Source organism: Anabas testudineus, chromosome 9 (assembly GCF_900324465.2).
Source record: "Anabas testudineus chromosome 9, fAnaTes1.2, whole genome shotgun sequence".
Taxonomy (NCBI): domain Eukaryota; kingdom Metazoa; phylum Chordata; class Actinopteri; order Anabantiformes; family Anabantidae; genus Anabas; species Anabas testudineus.
Genome location: NC_046618.1, coordinates 11,207,927 through 11,227,493, shown reverse-complemented (window position 1 = coordinate 11,227,493; position 19,567 = coordinate 11,207,927). Strand labels below are relative to the sequence as shown.

General features: G+C 39.4%; 2 protein-coding genes across 2 annotated transcripts; one reads left to right on the top strand and one right to left on the bottom strand.

The window, feature by feature from the left end:
* Nucleotides 1–260: 260 nt before the first annotated feature.
* On the top strand, nucleotides 261–5,080 carry ankdd1b (ankyrin repeat and death domain containing 1B). Its single transcript, XM_026342299.1, has 16 exons — nucleotides 261–324; nucleotides 434–706; nucleotides 994–1,094; nucleotides 1,189–1,287; nucleotides 1,384–1,482; nucleotides 1,693–1,797; nucleotides 1,922–2,023; nucleotides 2,175–2,273; nucleotides 2,515–2,613; nucleotides 2,726–2,824; nucleotides 3,015–3,113; nucleotides 3,236–3,334; nucleotides 3,587–3,682; nucleotides 4,073–4,274; nucleotides 4,456–4,587; nucleotides 4,729–5,080. Exons 2-16 carry the CDS (start codon nucleotides 532–534, stop codon nucleotides 4,782–4,784), a joined length of 1,662 nt encoding a protein of 553 aa, XP_026198084.1. The 5' UTR covers nucleotides 261–324; nucleotides 434–531; the 3' UTR covers nucleotides 4,785–5,080.
* poc5 (POC5 centriolar protein homolog (Chlamydomonas)) lies at nucleotides 4,838–14,666 on the bottom strand. The gene is made up of 13 exons (XM_026342298.1): nucleotides 14,574–14,666; nucleotides 13,986–14,069; nucleotides 12,854–13,007; nucleotides 12,112–12,219; nucleotides 11,776–11,975; nucleotides 10,410–10,586; nucleotides 10,066–10,170; nucleotides 8,859–9,038; nucleotides 7,597–7,780; nucleotides 6,216–6,343; nucleotides 5,883–5,984; nucleotides 5,532–5,705; nucleotides 4,838–5,412 (listed from the first exon to the last, which is right to left on the bottom strand). Exons 2-13 carry the CDS (start codon nucleotides 14,067–14,069, stop codon nucleotides 5,278–5,280), a joined length of 1,731 nt encoding a protein of 576 aa, XP_026198083.1. The 5' UTR covers nucleotides 14,574–14,666; the 3' UTR covers nucleotides 4,838–5,277.
* Nucleotides 14,667–19,567: the final 4,901 nt, after the last annotated feature.

The following is a 19,567-nucleotide window of genomic DNA, read 5'->3' as shown; positions in this document are numbered from 1 at the left end:
CAAACCTCCCTGGACAAACAAGTTCAACTACTACTTTATGTTAATCTTTTGTAAACACAGCAATGTTAAAAAAAACATTTGGTATAGCATCTTAATGTTACACAAGGCATGTTAGCTAAAAGACATTTGGTATAATGTCCTTGTGGCCTATAAGGCATGATATAAATTGAAAAATAAAAGTGAAGCCACACTCACACCACCTACCAGCCAAGGACCAGAGGTCAAACTGTGTCATGTTAAATGTACACTGTTCCTATCAGCAGGGTTTCTAGGGTGTGAGCAGGCAAAGTAAACAAGGATCAGCCCTCGAGCTGTAAGAAAACAGTAGGTACACTCTTCATTTCAAAGCTCGCTGTCGACTATTTGAAGACAGAAACTACATGAAAACTAGGCTCTTATCATCTTTTGTCTTTTGCTTGCTCCGCTTCCTCAGGTATTTGGTTTGACTTTAGCAGGGACATTAGGCAGGTTTATTACCTTCGACCAGGCCTGCCTTAGTTACACAAAGAGGTAACTTAAAAGTGCTTCCCAATGCAAAAAGGAGCTTTGGCTTTGAAGACGATGATTAAGAAGCACTGTCCTAAGAAGGAGAACCTGGACCCTCGAAAGTGGATGAGTCAGGGGACTGTGAAGGGGTTTGCTGACTTTGTACTGGACAAGAACTCGGACAAAGACGTAGACAACAGCTTTGACAATAAAGAGATGTGTGAGTACAGTAGAACAACTTCTCTTAAATACTGTGAGGCCTTGAGTTTATGATCTTAAGGCTAAATGTAATCATTCATTTAATTGTAGTGGACTGACAGAGCCACAAGAGACACTTTCTTTACAAAATATATTTTTTATACTACAACCTATGAGCTCTCTCATCTCAGTTTAAATGCCACTGTAAATATGTCATACGTTATGTGGATGTTTATTATGCATGGTGTTGAAATACTTTGCATGTCGTCATACGCACTGTAAAACGTTCCTGTCTGCTTTGTTGCCCAGTGCTCGATGCAGAGAAGCAGTTTATGGACGCAGCTAAGAGAAACGATGTGGAGACCATGAAGACTCTTTCTAAAGGGCTGAATGCCAATGCAAAGAACGTGGTAAGAGAAAAACATACTGTCTCTATACACTGCATCATATAATATCGCACGATCAGTTTTTAGTGAATGGTTAACATACCGGTATTTGCCCCAGCATAATAGGACGGCCCTTCACTATGCAGTAGCTGGGAAAAATAAGGAGGCCGTGCAGTTTCTTCTACAGCGCAGGGTCAAGGTGGATCAAAAGGACAAGGTGAGAGGGTTACAGATGCCTCCACCTGAATGAATGAACCTGAACGTAATTTCTTTAAGTAATCACAAATTTCCATTTTGTGTCTGTGTCTGACAGTACGGTGTGACACCCATTCATTTGGCTGCTTGGTTTGGCAGTTTGGAGATCCTGAAATTACTGGTGCAGGCTGGCGCTGAACAAAAGGTTGAGAACGAGGTATAAAAGCAGGTTTTATCTCTCAGGACGCGACAGAGGCATTTCTAAAAAGAACATCCTCCTCACGCGTTGAATTTTCATTTCCAGGATTTTGAAACTAATGTTTGGATACTAATCTTGTCACAATCCTCATGGCAGAGACACTACATTTCTTTAAGAGTGGTTTCTACCTGCTGCACCGTCTGATAAATTCTGACTTTTCCACCACAGGAAGGACTGAACATTATGCACTGTGCTGCTATCAACAACCACACTGACATCGTGGAGTATATTATTAATGACCTGCAGATGAAAGAACTACACAAAGAGGACCTGGTATCTACTTAACATTTATTTTCCATTAAGCAACCCTGTAATTCACTTTCTAGACAAACTATTTAGAACTACCTAAGAACATGCTGTACATGTGGCTGGTTTCATCTCTGTTCTTATGTTTCAGTCCGGGCACCACACGTATGCGTTGGCGGCAGAGAACGGCTGTGTTCAGATGTTAGAGATGCTAATGGACCCATATGAAATGGCCTCCATGAAGCCCAACCAGGTTTGTGTAGACTGTGTTTTTTGGTGCATCTGCTTGCAGCACGCAGCCTTTTTATGCTCACATGTGCCCGAGTGCACATTTCTGTGTCACACCTGCGAGAAAAGTCAAACACTCTTTGATGCCAGTTGTTTCCCTGCCTCCCTTCTGCCAGCGAGGGGACACGCCTCTGCACTTAGCTGCCAGGAACGGCCACTTGGACGCCGTCCAACTGCTGCTGCAGCGCTTTGATACTCGGGATGAAGTCAATATGGTAGACAATCATCCTCTCTATCACGATTTAGTTTGTGACAGTGTGTACCGGGTGGCTAATCTACTGCTGGATTGATGAAGATGTATAAAACATGTAGTGAAACACTGTGTTCTGGGGTGAATTTTAGCTTTAACCATTGTTGAGATGAGATGAAAACACTGTTCAACTTTGATAACATACTAAACATTTTAAAATGTATGTATTTTATGAATTGGTTGATGGATGGTTTTCTGTGATGCAGGATGGTGAAACTGCTCTGTACCAGGCTGCAGATAACGGACAGGAAGAATGTGTCCTCACCCTGCTGGAGGCCGGCTGTGACCCCAACATCCTTACAGTGGTACAATAAGGAAATGCACTGATTTAAAGAATTGAATTCCTGCACTAGTGTCCTGCTGTTGATGATAACAGACCATACATTTATTAGATGGATTCATCCGACTCTCTTCTAGGCCAAATGCAGCGCTCTGCATCCAGTTTCAGAAAAAGGAGACACATCTCTTGTCCAACTCCTCTTAGAGTACAAAGCTAATACGGACTTTCAGAATCAGGTGAGCCAATACAAGCTAGATGGCAGTAGTATACTGTTGAAATAAAGTTTCTGGTTAACACAAATCACACACACACATCCACTGAGCTGCTGCCACGCTGGATATAATTGTATCACTTAGAGATTTTCTCCTAAGCTAACAGCTCACTTTTTTGGACTCCCGTTGTGTAACAGGATATTTTTGCTCTCAGCACCTAGAGGCTCCTCTCCACCTGGCAGTGAAGAACAGTCACATCCCTGTCATCCATTCTCTGCTGAAGGCAGGCTGCAACATTAATGTCGCAGATAAGGTGATGATTACCCTGGTAACATTAAACTTAATTTTTAAATTATGTTTCAGCAAACAGGAACTGTATAAACAACTTTAACGAGGAAAATGTTTGTTGGATCGTCCTGTGCTGTGAATTGTTAGAGGTCCCAGACTCCTGTGCATCTTGCTGCAGAGCTGGCAAGAATTGAAATCGTAGAAATGCTTCTTAAAGCTGGGCTGGATCTGACACTCCAGGATAGGGTAAGAACTCCAGTACCATTTTTAGAGCTAATATGGTGACATTGGCATCTCTGTAAATTGTACTCTTGCACATGTGCACACTTTTTTCAGGACTTAATGTTGACGGGAAGTGTCAAAAATCTTTATAGGATCATTTTTAAGCCATAACGGCAGCACAATACATCAAACTCTAAGGACAATGTAATTCTGAACCTGACGTCTTTAGTTCTAATTAGTTTGTGTATTTTGTCATACATCTTGGATTTGGAGTAGCAGGGCAAGACGGCTCTGGGCGTGGCAGCCAGAGCAAACGAGGCGATTATTGTGGACATGATCATCAAAGCAGAGAGATACTACGCATGGAGGATGGTAAGAGGAAGTGAAATGGTATTTCTAAATTCTAATTTTTTTCCACACGTGCCACGATCCATTCTCCATTCTGACTAAACTGAGATCAATAATTACATTCATCACAAATGATTCATTTCCTAACGTCACATTCTTGATTAGCTGGTTCTCCCCTAATAATATTACAGCGTTCCCAATAAAAAAACATGACTCGCAAGCCAGAAACATTTGACAGCCAGTTTATCTTCAATTTCATTAGGGATATGCCCGATTCCCTGCTTAACCCGATTCTCTAAATGTTTCATATTGCTAGACTTGTGTGTATTTTCAATAATCCCTAACCATTGCCCTGTGCTCAGTGAGGCTCGTGCCCTTTATCAATCTGTTGACATGATTTAATTGCCCTTTCAGGCCAACCCCGAGGTTAATGAGAGTGTTCACAATGAGTATCCACTGACGTTTAAACTCGACCACCGCTACGACACCAGGAAGGTTCGCTCAATGGCCTGGCGCCTGGCATATGAGCTCCTGAAACCGGGAGACTGGAAAAGACTGGCAGAACACTGGAACTTCACTAAGGAGCAAGTTTCTGCCATTGAGGAGCAGTGGACAGGTGCTACACAGCTCCGTCAAATACTATAACAGAAGCCAGTTATAACTAAAATGACACATGTTCAAATCCCCAAACATGAAGATAATCTAACTTTTCTTCCAATGCACGCTCTTTGAATTACTTTAATAACTGATCATTAGCTCTCCCCCCTAGTTGTATAATTATTTGTGTTTTACAATAGATCAGCAGAGCTACAAAGAGCATGGGAACAGGATGCTGCTGATCTGGCTCCATGGGGAAGAGTTGGCTCAGAAGAACCCTGCAAAAGAACTCTTCCAGGGCCTCATTGCCATAGGGAACAGAAAAGCTGCAGGTACAATCATCCAAATCTTTTTTTCCTAGATACTTTGTTGAATCTATAAACATATAGTTATGTTACATGGAGATGTTTGTCAAATCTTATTACAGAAAATGTATTAAAAATGTAATAAATAAGAAAATGTTTGTCTCACAGATAAGATGCGGACAGAGGCAGAGAATGCCAGCAGTAAGAGTTGCAGCATTTCATGAGACCCACGGCAACATATGGACCAGCAATATGAAGTCCTTGTTTATATCATTTTCAACTACTGAGATCCACTGAAAGTTAGCAGTGACATAATTTATTTCAAAATAAAATCTGTATGTCAGATCATTAACATATGGCTTCAGCTTAGTAAACAACCTGTGGGGTTGGATGGTCAGTCTCAGTAGAAATCATAAAGATACAATACAAACATTTAAAATGTGATTTTGAACATTACAGTACTATATCATCTGTGCATAATTTAAAACTGCTGGTAATAATTAAACATGTAAAACACTTACTTTTATAAGAAAAATTCTATTGCTTAGGAAATTGAGCTGTCACATTCAGAAATTGAAGCTGAAAATGCCAAATGTTCACACGGGTAAACATGTGCCAGGATAGCTAAACAAATGAACTTAGACTAACAACAAGGTAACCATTCATGGACTGCTGCATAGGATGTGTTTCATTTTGAAACTAGATTAGGTGAGGTGATCAGTCAACTACTTTGATAGAGTGGATATGGTATGCGCTGCTGTGTGTTCTGGACGAGCCTCTGCCGCTGGTGGAGCTGTGGCCCTGCTGGGAGGAGCGAGGAAACTTAGCAGCTGTGGCCTGCCCGACAGTGAGCTGAAGGAATCACAGAGAAACTAAATTAATTTTTCTTTTACATAACTGTGTATGTACCTGTGAAAATAACATAAGAAAACACAAATAGCAATATGTAGTAAGGACGCAGTGTCCCATACCTGGGTAACAGGATGATGTCGTTCAACTATCACAGAGCTCATGGGTGGAGACACACCCATGACCTGCAGGTTGCTGCGTGCAGCAACCTTACCGACATCAGGCCGTGCAGTGATGCGAGCCGTTACAGTCTTTGAGGGTTTTTGTTGACTCGCTGTGACGACACGCCCACTGACCTAAAACAATTAACATCATGCAGAAATGTGATCCCTGCTATTTTTTAAGTCATTCTGTGAAAATTGAGCTCTGAGTCAATAACCATTTATTAGATGATATAACTACTGTCTGTTACACCTCACTATTGAAGAAGGACAATATCATTACTTCAACACGAACCTAAACCACATGCTGACCTGTTTGTGAGAACTTGCAGTTCCACCAAGTGGGACTGAGCTGTGTACCAGTGTGGTTGGGGGTACTACTTCTGACCTGGACACAGGGGCACCAGAACCCACCTGAGAAGAAGGAAATTAATAAAAATAGCAACAGGAGTTGTATCTGGAGGAGATTTCTAGAGTTTACAAATAGCTCTGCTTTTGATTCTTAAACCCTCAAAAGAATAGTTGACTGAAGAGTTTGAAGAATTTGTGATGATATAAGGAAGCACACAAAACAATTCAAAAATTGTTTGATTAATTGATCCAATGAGACCATCTCTGGCACAGAGGACTGTTGTATGTACTTACCACATCCTCTACTTCGCTGTGGGAGGGAGGGTCTGGGTGGTCAAACTGGACTGGGCTGAACCGTGTGGAAGATACTGGATAAGGCTGAAGTTGAGCCAGTGTAGCAGAGCGTGGCTCATCCGGAGGATCTAGAGAATGGAGGAGAAAAAACAAAACAAAACAGTAAATTGAGACATTCTTTTAAACACATTTTTTTTTACAGAAAACACTTTCACACTAAATGGAGCTAAATGTTATGGAAATGTTCTGCATCTTTTCTAATGAATGAACTTAGCAACAGAAGACAAACTTCAATTAATAGCCCAGTTTGACTGTTAAAAAATGAAATAGAGTTCAGGTGGCAACACTCATTAAACCGGAAAACAGACAGATGAGCAGCAAAATCATGCTAGAGTGCATGCTGCACACTATAAACAGTAAAATCCAGCTTCAGCAGTCATACGCTCACAAACAAAAATCAGCAGACTAAGAACAGCAGAGTCAAGTGTTGCCTGATCTGACAAATCCTGACTGTTCTGTGCAACATGCTGGTGACAGGGTGCACATTTGGTGTTAACAGCATGACACCATAAATCTATCCTGACTCATGTCTGTGGGAGTGTGTAGTGAGAATAGTGTAACTCTGAATTCTAAGTACTAGACTGATGCAAGAATCCGAGTATCATTATACAGTCATTTAAATGCTCTGCAAACCTAGACACAGATTGTGGATTCTCTACTACTTGCGAGTCCTAAACTTGTAATTGTTGTTTGTCAAGTTGAATATCTCTCACCTTAAACCCAATAACTATTTCTATAAGATTAATTGTATTTCAATCGTGAGGTCAGGCTGTAAATAACCGCAAAAGGCTGCAAAGTGTGTGAACGTGCCAACCTACTCTTTGTTTCTCTGCAGTGTGCTCATTATTTATGCACCTAACAAAGAAATGACCAGTTGGTCTCAGTTTAGTCTGTGAAGCGTGTGGTCACATGGCCGCTGTGCAGTGTTGACAATTTAGTTCATGTGTATTTAGACTGAGCATCTTTTTGGTTCACCATTGACTACTACTTCTTGGGAAGAGTAGTTATAATCAGTGTGGGAGGGAGCACAGGACCATGGTCAGTTGAGTGATTCGCAGCATGTTGTACAGACTGTTGTCAGTTTGTACAACAGTCTACATAAACAGCTTTTAAAACAGGTTTAAGTAGAATTATATGCTTATTGATGTGATGATAACAACTTATAAGACAATAATATCTAAGGACAGATTTTTGATTGATAGCAGAAGTTAGACAGTAGTTATGGGGCTTAGGATGAGGGCAACATTGCAAGTTTTGATTTGCTAGTTGCTTAAAAATTTTTTTTTTTACCAAAATAAGTTTGTGTGGTTCTGTTACAGACCATGTGGATCATGAACTGGAGGTTGCTCTGGACGTCCCTCAGTGGTATGGAACATGCTGAGAGCCTCCATGTTGAGTGCACATACACCCCTCATGAAGGCTTTCTTCATTGATTCCTCATAGCGCTCTCGCTCTAGACGTAGTCTGTGAATCTCTGCCTGGGCCTTCTCTATGGCCTCACAGTGCTGTGGAGACAACAGAGCAGAATCTTTCATTTATAAAATACTGTCAATACCACCTGATGTTGTTAATTTTTTTGCTTCCAATAATATCGCTTTGGGTTGCAAGCTTCACATAAATCGGCAACACCATTTTCCCTGATTGCCTTGATTTTTTTGTCACTGTCATACCTTCTATATACAGACAGTGCACACTGCAAGCATTGTTCCTTTATTTTTTCTTTAAGCTCTATGCTTCACTACATTTTATTTGAAATTAAACATTGTGCTAAGTCTAAGTGCCAGTTCAACTGGCTGTCATTAATGCCCAAGTCATAACAGCAGCATCACCATGTTTGAGAGGAAATTCCTTTTATACTATTTATACTATATACTTTCATTCTTTTTTTATTCTGACAAAAAGGTATATTTTTGTTGAATCCACAGAACTTTGTTTTTCTGCTTGTGCAGAGTCCTTTGAGACTATAAAGACTATGAAGTCTGTTCTTGACCACTGACAAGAAAACATGTACAAATATCCAGTCATAAATGGTTGGTTCTTTCACTATGCAAATTATTATCACTCATCCAAAAAACTTGGTAAATGGTAACACTCGATCACTTCTATGCAACATCAAAGCTCTTTTCGACCCAAGAAACATCCAGTAGCCAACTGTCTAATTAGTTTAGAATCTGTGAATTCGGGATAATTGTGTTAAAAGGGCAATATTTCACATATAGTTCTCTTAATATTGATTTAAACCTACTATAATTAAAGCTGAGGTACTTTGGATAAGTTCCTCAGCTTTATTCCTTGGTGATATCTAAGGACAGAGCCTGAAGGACAGAAATTCATAACTGCCCAAACACTTAATGGTCTGGACAGCACTCTATGGTGACATCACTGCAAACCATTAATCATTATTGAGGTTAAGTCACAAAATGTTTAAATTGTATCTTATTTATAACACAAAAATATGTTAACTATGTAAAAAATAAATCAGTAATGATAACAGCTGTGCTTTGGGTCTGCCTCCCATGATTCAGCCCTAAATACACAATGTGTATGTCGGGCTGACTACATACTACTGTGAACCCTGTTTACCTCTGCCAGTTTGGCCTCATACTCTGTAGAAAGGCGGGTGCAGACCTCTTCAGCCCTTGCACGGCAAGCTCGCTCCACCTTGACCTTCCAGTGTTTCTGGACAAGACCGAGCCAACCCAACCAAACTTTCTTCTTTAGCTGTGAATTGTAGTGCTGTTGCGCTACCCGAGCAGCATGGGCCTGGCAGGGAACCACAAGACCATAAAGATATTCACAAGGCAATTGTAAATTGTGAATAATTCATTTTTAATGCAGATGAAGTGTATTTTCTCTGGTGTACTTTCTGTATCATGGTTTAGAGAAAACGTGACTCACTCACTTTTCCATTTTAAAGAAGTGGTGCGAACAGCTGTTGTTGTTGTTGTTGTTGTTGTTGTTCAAAACAAACTAATCTTTCATTGGCATTTTATGCTGTTCTTATCATATGCAGTATGGATACAGTATATACATATATGGATCAGTAACTCACGTAGAGGCTAATAACCTGTGTAAACCTCTCTCTCACACACACACACACACACATTATAAATAAATAAACGAATCACAGTGCCAATAGAAAGTAATCACCAACCAAACCCACAAGTTTTCCGTGTTTTTTTTTTTTTTTTTTTTTAACAATGAATCATGGATGAATTCATTTGGCTTTCTAGCAAAGACCAAAAAAGATTGTAAAAACAGATGTTTAGAAATAAATATGAATTAATTAAATGTATAAAACAGAAAATAATTGATACAAGAACATTTCCAAGTCACTGAATATTTCTTGTGGTGCAGTTAAATTCATGGTTAAGAAACTGATGGACACGCAAGAAGGGAACTAGCAAAGAAGGCCACTAGTTAAAGCTTTATGGAAAAGTGCCAAACATAAAAAGTTCGTCAACATGGAAGAAAGTTCTATGGTCCAATGACTCCAAAAGTGAACTTCTGTACTTAAAGGGAGATTCAATGGCTTGGAAAATTTGGAAATTTTCTTGATGGTGTTTTAAGTTGTTTCTCAGAATCCTGAGTGTTGTAGTGTAAAAGCAGATGAGACGTATGTGAAGTGTAAAGGATCAAGTAAATATGGTGCTTGTATCAAAAAGGCGATGACATGTAGCCTCACATTTTCATCATTCTGTGCAAAAGCTCAAAACTCTCACCCAAATTTTATCAACAAATCTAAACACATTTTTAACCTGTGGGGAAACCTACAACATCAACAACCAACCTCTTCTTTGGCATCAATGTGTTGAAGTCTCCAGTGGGTGAAGGCCCTCATCTTTTCAAGCTTTTCCTTTTGTCTATCCAACACTTGGCTCAGGTTCACAATTACCTGATGGAGGACAAATCACATAATTAACCTGTCAGTCCACAAAAACTAATATTGGGTTCCCCTTCTCCTTGTTTTCCTTCTAGCTGTGTATGTATATAAGAATAAGTGACAGAATGGGCAATTCGCAAAAGATGGAAGCTATGAACAGTTAAATTACTGGACATTTAATCTCAGTTTGTTATTTAGTCAATATTTAACCAACCAGCACATTGAGGACTACAGAAAGTGTATGTAGTCACCTCATCTTTTCTCTGGTTCGAAGTCTCATAGGTGTGTAACAGCCCTTTAAGGCTTTCTATGTCTGACTTCAGGCCAGCTGTTTGGGCTGCAAATCTCTCCTTCTCTTTCCTCATTTCCATCTTGTGTTGCTCAATGAAGGTCAGCTTCCACTTCCGTAGCTCCATCAGCACATTTGACTAATTAAGAAACAGAGGGTGGGACAGTCACAGTGTGTTCACTACACAACCTTAGTGTATACATATATACACCTCAATTTATTTGTTATTTGAGATAATTCAGTTGCAAATTACAGAAAGAGCTAAATAAAGAAGTCTGGCAGATTTCATCTCTAGTTTTATTTTATTGGACACATCTTCTGGCATCTCACAGATTTTAGGAAAATATATACCTATGGTGGATTTAGAGGCAACTACTTTACCACAGTCTCCACAACACCCTAATGCAGAGGTATACATATAATTCCATTAATTCAAAGAACTGAAATATTCTCTTCATCCTCTACTAAAGTCCATGGTTCTCTAGTGCCTTTTCTTAGGTCAGATTCTACTATTCAATCAGCACTGCTTAGTAGGTGATTGGCTGCCATCTGCCCTCCATGAATAAACTGTACAACATCAAAAGAAAAGGGCAAGAAGACTCTGCCTGTCTTCTCCAAAACTACAAGACACAATTAAAAGGTCAATGGTTCCACAAAAAGTAAAACTGTCATGCAATTCAAAAAGGCTTCTTAATGTTTAAGTCTTAAACATTTTACAATAACTTTATATTCTCTGACCTCTTCCTCACTACTGCTGAAGTACTTGGGGCACAGTATTTCTTGCATTTAGTCCATTACATGTGTACAGGACATGTCAATATGAACACGAATAAACCGATTTACTTATTATTATTTACCCATATATAATTACCGTATGTACTACAATTGCTTATACATTCATGTGTACGGTGTCAGTGAAGCAAACAAACGAAAAGTATTTTTACAACGTTTTAGCTTTTTGGACCATGCACTATTTCATAATTTGTACATGAAGCACTGTGAAGCTCAATTAATGCTTTGTTGACATTATACTACAGATCTTACCATTTAAAAGTTTAAGATTCGGACAGAAATACATGTTTTTCACAGTAAATTAGTAGTTTTGTTGCATTGATTAACCTTATAGCTCAGGCTATAGTAGTAAACTACTTGAGCTCAAAACACACCACTGCAATTATATGAATTGTATATTTTAAAGTTTTCAGCTTTGTCAGAACCCTATATAAAGCCATACTACACTTTTCATGATCAGCTCTAAAGCAGACAGCAAATAAGCAAACTGATTGGCTGAGAAGGAACAGCTCTACAGTACGAGCAAGCAGACTAACCTTCAGGCTGTTGCTCCATGTGTCCAAAATGTTCTCCATCCTGCTTATATTCTCCTCTGAGACAAACATCTCTATCACAGAAGAGTCAACAAGGTCTGGGCTGTTTGGCTGAGACCTGTTAGATGCCGTTTGTAACCTGTCTGATGGAGCGGCTGAGAGTATTGACACCCTGCTAGATGACCGACCTGTCATCCCCTCAGCTGGGAAAGCAGCAAATAAATACAGAACCATGACGACATGAGTGTACTAGTATTTTTATGTTTATCTTATCATTAAGAGAAATTAATTCACAATTACCATTTCAAACATAATTGTATTTGTTTCTATTCAGTTTACCATGAGAGTCCTTTGAGTGTGTGGGGGGCTCAACAATCAAGGGAGAAACCTGTGATAATCTCTCGCTCCTACTCGAATGCCTCCCATCTTCAGCTTCAGTGGCAGTATCTGACAGAAAAAAATAATGAGGACAAGGAAAAAAAGTAAGCAAGAAAGAAAATGGTATGATAACTTATTTGGATCTGGGATGAGTGAGTAAAGCCATTAAAGTGATGGAAAACAAAATACATTTTAAAAACATAAAATGTTAGGTGGGAAGGCTGAATAAGACGGGCATTGCTCCTTAGCCAGGAATGCATTTATGTCAATATCCTAATTAAATCCTGCAGGGGGAAGAGAAAGCCTGCACTCTAAAGAGCGGTGCAGGCACAGTGCCAGGAGATCATTACCAATCGGCCCGTCTGCTCTCTACATCCCTGTGCAGTACTCCATGACAGTTAAAGCTCTAAACCTCAAATGAGGGCTGCAGCTGGAGCTGATGGGGGCTGATGGGCTGTTTAATATGTGGGCATCATAGGGGAAAGAGATAGGGGGTACAATCTGACAGACTGATACCATATGCATCTTGTCTAGACTGGTGTACAAGCTGAAAATTAGATGCTGATAAACAGACAAAAATCCTTTTTGACAACTGATCATTTGATGGGGGCAGTATCTCGAAGGGCTCCAGTTGTGTTTCTGACAAGCTTAGGGCAATGTGTCTGAATGAGTGTAGACTGCATACTGGAGGAACCAATGTTACCTGCTAGGCGCTGTGATTTTGTGTCATCTATTTTGTGGGAACTCCGAGCCTCTGCAGGCAGATGTGAGGAGCTCAACCTTTGCAAATGAGCAGCAGTGAGCATCTCAAGCTTAGGGGTGACCACAGCATAGCGGAGGAGCTCCTCATACTCATCCTGTTGGCCCAACGGTAAAGAGAAAAAGAAAATCAGTGGGCTTGACAGCAGTAGCTTTATATGTTAGTTTCTGAATTCAGTATATGAGGACCCAAGGGAATATATAGTGCTTTAAAATGAAATCCATCCAAGCTAGCAGCTAAACAGATACAACAATCATCCATTCATCCTTAAAATAGCTGCATGCTTAGTTTTACAATGCAATGGAAAATTCTAATCAACAGTTTAGATAAGTATGTAATGACTGAAACTGGGTCTATACTTAAAATCCTAAACTCAGACTACTCTTTAAAAAAGATGTGCTAAACACTGCTGCTGTGTCCCCAGGTGTATGTGACTGGCACAAATATAGAAAGTACACAAATGCAATAGTTAAGTAAAAGTAGTGCAAAAGTACATGCTCAGAAAAATACAACACTGCAATTAGAGGTGCCTTTAATTTTCTACTCAAATGAAAGTAATAAAGCACATGCTCTAAATTTTACTTTAAGTACAAAAGTAAAAGTACTCCACTAAGAAACTGTGAATTTTAAACAATGTTGCATTTGATGCTTTAGATAACTCTAGAAGGTCAGTCCAGATTTGTTTGAGAAGTTAAAGTTGAAAATGTGTCGTTACCTACAGACTGTGGAACAAAATGAGCAGTTTGTAAACGTGGGGCTGATCTTAACCACTTTATGTAAAGACAACAGATTCATCCATAAATCATCATACACCAACGTTTTACTAATATTTAATGGTTTTAATAAGAATCTAATCCTGTAGAAAAGACCAAGTAACTAATAATGGTAATATAAATATAGTGGAGTAAAACTACAACAATTCCCTGTGATTTGTAGTGAAGTAAAAGTAAAATTAACCTAAAATGAACATATTCTATCAAAATACAGGTACCTCAAAATTGTAAATGTACTTAGTTACTTGCCATCTCTGGTGACTGGAACATAAATATATTCTGAGTGTGTAATTTTTAATCACCTGAAGTTCAGAGGACACAGAGCTGCCCCGATCTGAGTCCTTGGGGAGAACAGGACTGGTTGGTTCCTCTTCGTCTGAGGACATCTAGAAAAAAGAAAAAAAAAACATAGATTACATAAAATATTCTATTAGTTTGACGTTAAACTGCCAACAGCATGAGCTGGAAATTAGTTTATACACAGAACACAAATTTGTTGGCATGTTCAACTACTGGTGTGAAGTTTATTATAACTTATGTGGAACAATTTGAGTTAGAGAATAAAAGACGAGACAAAAGGAAAGCAGTATGACAGTGCTCATGATATACACAACAAAGCGTTATTCAATTAACGCTTTTCTACAGGCGAATATAAAACTAAACACATATTAAGAACCTTCTGCCACATAAGTCTCGTTAGTTAAACAGTTAATTAGCTAGCTAAGTAACGCTGGACACCAAGACAAGCTAACGTTACCATTTTGAATGCTGCAAATCTGATAAACACTAGTTTAACTAAACAAAACACAATCGCAGCGTCTGTGTAAACAACACTACACAGACTAACATTACACACACAGTGCAGAAACACTGCTTTTGGAAACGTTTACCTGTTTTGTGCAGCGTTACTCTGAAGACTCACACACTTCTCTAAGTTGTCGGTCAGTTGGAAATGCTTGCTTTGCCGTTTCAAACCAACCGACTCTTCAACTAGACGCACTCTGATTGGCTTCTGTCTGCAAAGCCTCGAGTCAAATCGTCTGTGATTGGAGAACGCGTTGCCGGGGCAACGGTAAGCGGAACAGCTCACCAACTGTCTCTACTGTTTACAGATAAAGAGCTCTGCTCCAGGCTTTCCTGTGAGTTTAGGCAGCTCGTCTCATTTATTTAACATGTATTTTGACAATCTGTACAGTGTCACAGCCAGGTGTTATGGTAATGGTATTCTTCAAGCTGAAGACTAGTCATGTGAGGAAGACTTTGCAGTTATTATTGGCAGAGTGGCTTGACCTTAACCTCCTGTTTTTATAATCACATAGTGAGACCAGCTTAAATACATCATTACATGTGTATGCATGTGTATGCTGTTAGTTTATCTTATTAAAAGTCATTAATACCGTTTTATCAGTAATCTGAATGCATGGAGCATAGCTGATTAAGCTAATTGCAACCCACCTCTCTGAAGAAGGTGTACGTCCTTGGGGAATACCACCAACCTGTGAACCTTCCTGTGGCCATTTCTCTCTTGTTCGCTTCAGCAAATAAAGGCACTTGTTCACCATCTGAATTACAGCTATGTCTTAGCCTCCTGAGGTCCCAGTGCTTAGTGCCGTATTAAGGCTTCGTATGTGGGATAGGCCTAAAGGCTTGGCAGTGCTGTGCATGGACATATTCCAGAGAGAAGGGACATATGGTCTCTCTCAGCCATGGCAGAGCTGCAAGCAGCACCTTTGGACTGTGGCTGCTGCACCACCTGGTTGAGTGCTGAGAGTACTTCACTGTGTCCTGTCAGCAATGTCGCAAGTGAGACCTGCAGGCTGACTTTGAAAAGGAGGACTACTTTACTGAGCTGATTTTGATAACAGTGTTGTAATCTCCCCTAAAACTGCTGATCAGTTTACAGCGTTGATGTCAAACTATGGAATCAGTGATTCAATCTGCTGCATTTGATGTATGTATTAGGTATTTTAATACAGATAAACTGAGTGATTACTTAGTTTGAGTAAGGCCTGGAAGAGACACCAATCTGCACACACACACGCACACATTTTATTATTACATGTCTTGACAGCTGATGGAGGCTGTGAATACGAACTGGAACTGTGAGGCACAGAGGATAATCCTTGCTGCTCTGTGGGGAGTGGAGGTTTCCTGTTGAATGACAGGAAGCAGTGGCTCCCACAGATTACTTATTTCCATTTCTGAGAAGAGGGTTCACATGTTTTGAAAGGTTTGGGCGATGTGATGTGTTCATCACAGCAACTTTTAGTGTGATTTTTGTCATCCTAAGTTGGCTTGGCAATTCGGTTTGTTTTGAATGGCACATTTGCTACGCTTGTCTGCTTTTTGTAGATTGTTATAACAAAGACTGGGAAGGAATAGACAACTGGTTACAGTATACTGGAAACACTTCAATAGTATAATAGATAATAGCCAACTGTTAATCTGGTGTAGTGCCCAGTCTCTTCTTGTGCAGTCTAAGTGTGGTATGTAATACCACAATGAATTAATGACTATACTATTAATGGCCTTGTTTCAATTGCTCCATAAAGTTACATTAAATTGAATTAGGATCTGTCAAATATAAATGGTTTAATCCATATTGTCTTAATTAAAAGAAAGTAGCTAAAATCAAAGAAATGTATTTGCTATTATGTGTACATTTATATATAGATTAATTAACAATGGACCTCCATTCTTTGCCCACGCTGTATAATGTTTTCATTTTATTGCAGATAAAATTACTGAGCAATTGTTGATAGTGACTAGATTAAAGCCAGTGTTCCTGCTTCAAACCCCGCTTCAGATCCCCTTTGTAAATCTCACCTTCCTTTCAGCAGAAGAAATGCACCTGGGCTTGTAAGTTGAAATGGGATTCAGCTCACATTCATCTCTCATAGCTGTTCAATCTGTTCCAGGACAATAATCACAATCCATTTGACTTTCTTCCCCCTGGTATTTTAGCTCTACTATGTTAGACTATTCAGGACCTTGCAATGGTAGACAGAACAGAAATGAGGAAATAATGGTCTGTGCTTATACAGGTTGACTTTGTTAAGGAGACTTTTCTTACAGTAGTTTTACATTTTTACACTGTATTTTGATAAAAAAAAAATATTTTTATCTCTGTGTTGTTTGATCATTTGCATGCTGATTGTGAAACTGCAGATTACAGACTTGCTGTAAAATTGTTTTTGCCCTTGATCGATTTTCAGTCCGACGTATATACAGACAGCCATAACTCCTGAAGACAACAACTAATGTACTATCATCAATCGTAATGTTACCAACCCATTTTTCTCTCATACAAGACAATGATGACCTCTCACTGAACACAATGTTGCCAGAACTCATCTTAGAGTTATTCATAGCTGCCTGCTGTTTTCAAATTAGTTTTCATTACATTTTGATGGACCAGGACTTCCCCCTTGGGCCACTCTAATCCATCACATCGCTCTATCAGTGGCACCAGTGTCCTTTTGTTTTGTTTTCAGAATGCCCTGTACTGAATTCACAGACACTTGTAAGAACACGGCTTCATTGTTCGCATTCAGACAACATACTATTAACAACCAGGTAAAAGAAAAAAGAAAGCATAATTTCTAACATTACTATGTAACGTGCAGTATTGTAAATGCTGATTCTAGCATGAAGTGGTCAGTTATATGCAGATGAACAGTGGAGGCAGAGAGGGAAGATGGAAACTACATCGGTTAACCCAAGCTTTTATTTCCTCAAGACGCAAACAATTGCAATCACAACTGTGCCTGCATCTGTTTCTGATAATCTGGATGAAAATCAGCAGCAGACAGTTGTCTTAGTCTGGCTCCACCTCTGTTTTAATTTCTTAAGGAAGGCTGGTACTGCAGGTACTACGTCAAAGTGAGATACCAAAGCATACGAAAATAGGATGTAGCTGAAAAAACTACCATAATGAACTGCATTTTATGTATTTGTCGTTGTGTATTCAAAGCAGCATCATATTCATGCAACACAATTCTATCAGTTTTATAGATTATAATTTAGCCTGTTTTGTTTATTTAGTATGGTTTATGCGTTTTATAAATACTAAATGTAATATAAATATAATCTGTGTAAAGAGCAAAAGTCAGCAAGTCCTATTGTACAAACATGCATTCATGTAACAATTTAATGTTGCGTGCTCATGTATGTAGCATCTCTGTTGTACATATCGCAACATACAGTTCATGATGAGAGGGGATACCTAGAAATACACTGCAGGGTCTGAATTGCTTAGTCAACAGAGCAGTACGAGACTCCAGCGCTGTCCTTTTCTTTGTTTCAAAACCAATATTAGACTACATTTAGTGTGTGGCATAGGATTTAATTTACTTGGCAACTATGTTTTGTACACATCAGCACTCTGTCTGCATCGGGTGAAAATGTGAACATTGATGGTATGATTGTAAGTTTTCCAAGAGAAGAAAGCGAGAAGGCACCCTGTGCGTGAACTTCTTTGGTTATAGATGTAAAGATGGGTTTTAGATCATGGGTGACGGGTGACAATATTTTGTCTATTCCTCATTTTCTCACACACGCTGTTTGGAGGATTGCTTGGAGTTTATGTTAAGTTTAGGTTAAGCGTTGGGGCTAGGAATTTAGTCAGGATGGTTGTATCCTCACAAAGACAGAAGTACAAACGTGTGTGTGTGTGAGAGAGTGAGGGTCATCCTACTGTGCCGTACATTAAGGTAAGTGCTCCTCAGCTCTCCAGCAGTAGTAAATGGAGTCTTATGGCTTGAGGGGGGTTGTCTCCCAACTCTGAATCAAAAGCAGAGAGTGTCCCAGGCCTCGGGTCACTGCTTCTGTGAATCATCAAATTCAGAGGAAAAAGATAGATGCTTTTCTCTTTGCCTGCATGAGTGTGCGCACGCTCATGCATGCTTTTGTGTTGCGTGTGTCTTTGTGCACACTGTATGCATCATTTACAACCCTATTCAGCATCCTTTGTGGTGAATACAATGCACAGCCACTGTCAGAGCCATGCCTTAGAGTTTGAACTGAAGAAGGAAATGCACAACGAGGCTATACTATTAACTGCATTCCCTGCATGCATGGTTAGTAGCAGCTGAAATACAATTTTTGAAATGAGAAAAATCAGATGTAATACATCAAAGAGTTTGCTGGTGGTTTACAGGCTTTAATGATGTGAATACTGAAAGGGTGAACGTCCCTGTGCCTGCATTAGTCTGTCATCTGCTTTTTACCTCTCACTTTCTCCAGGAACCACTCGAAGATTTAAGAGGTGTTAGCATCCAACATACAGGCACACAGACAGCCACTGTCTCACACCTCACCTAAAAAGCCTACTTATCTCTAAGAGCCTGTGTTAAGTTATACAGTTATACAGGACTGTATAATTGTTGTGTGTTTGCCAGTAGCATTACTCCCTCTGTGGCCATTTGCAGGGATAAGAAGAATTAAAGTGTTCTGCTGTGCTTAAATTCAATCTGAAAGGTTTTGCTTAATGCACAGACCAGTTTATGTTGTCAGAGTCGGCTCAGTGAAGTGTAAATGAAAGAAAGTTCTCAATGAGAAATTATTTTTCCTCATTGATTAAACAGTAAACACAAAAAGCTGTAAGCTTGAAACAAATGTATAGACACATGACTGTTGTAAGCTGCAGCCATTTAATTTTTTATTGAGTAATGAATGTAAACCACTGTCAGAATATACTTTTTTAGAAAGATTACTAGAGGTCCTACATTATCACCAAATGAATCTTACACAGGGGCTGGTTGAGTCTTTACAACATCTAACTCCCCTGTGGCTCAGGAGAACATACTGGAGGGTGTAACCCTTCTGCCACAGTATTGTCTGTTCCAGAGAACAAGTCCAATCAAACACTAGATTATGAATGTTG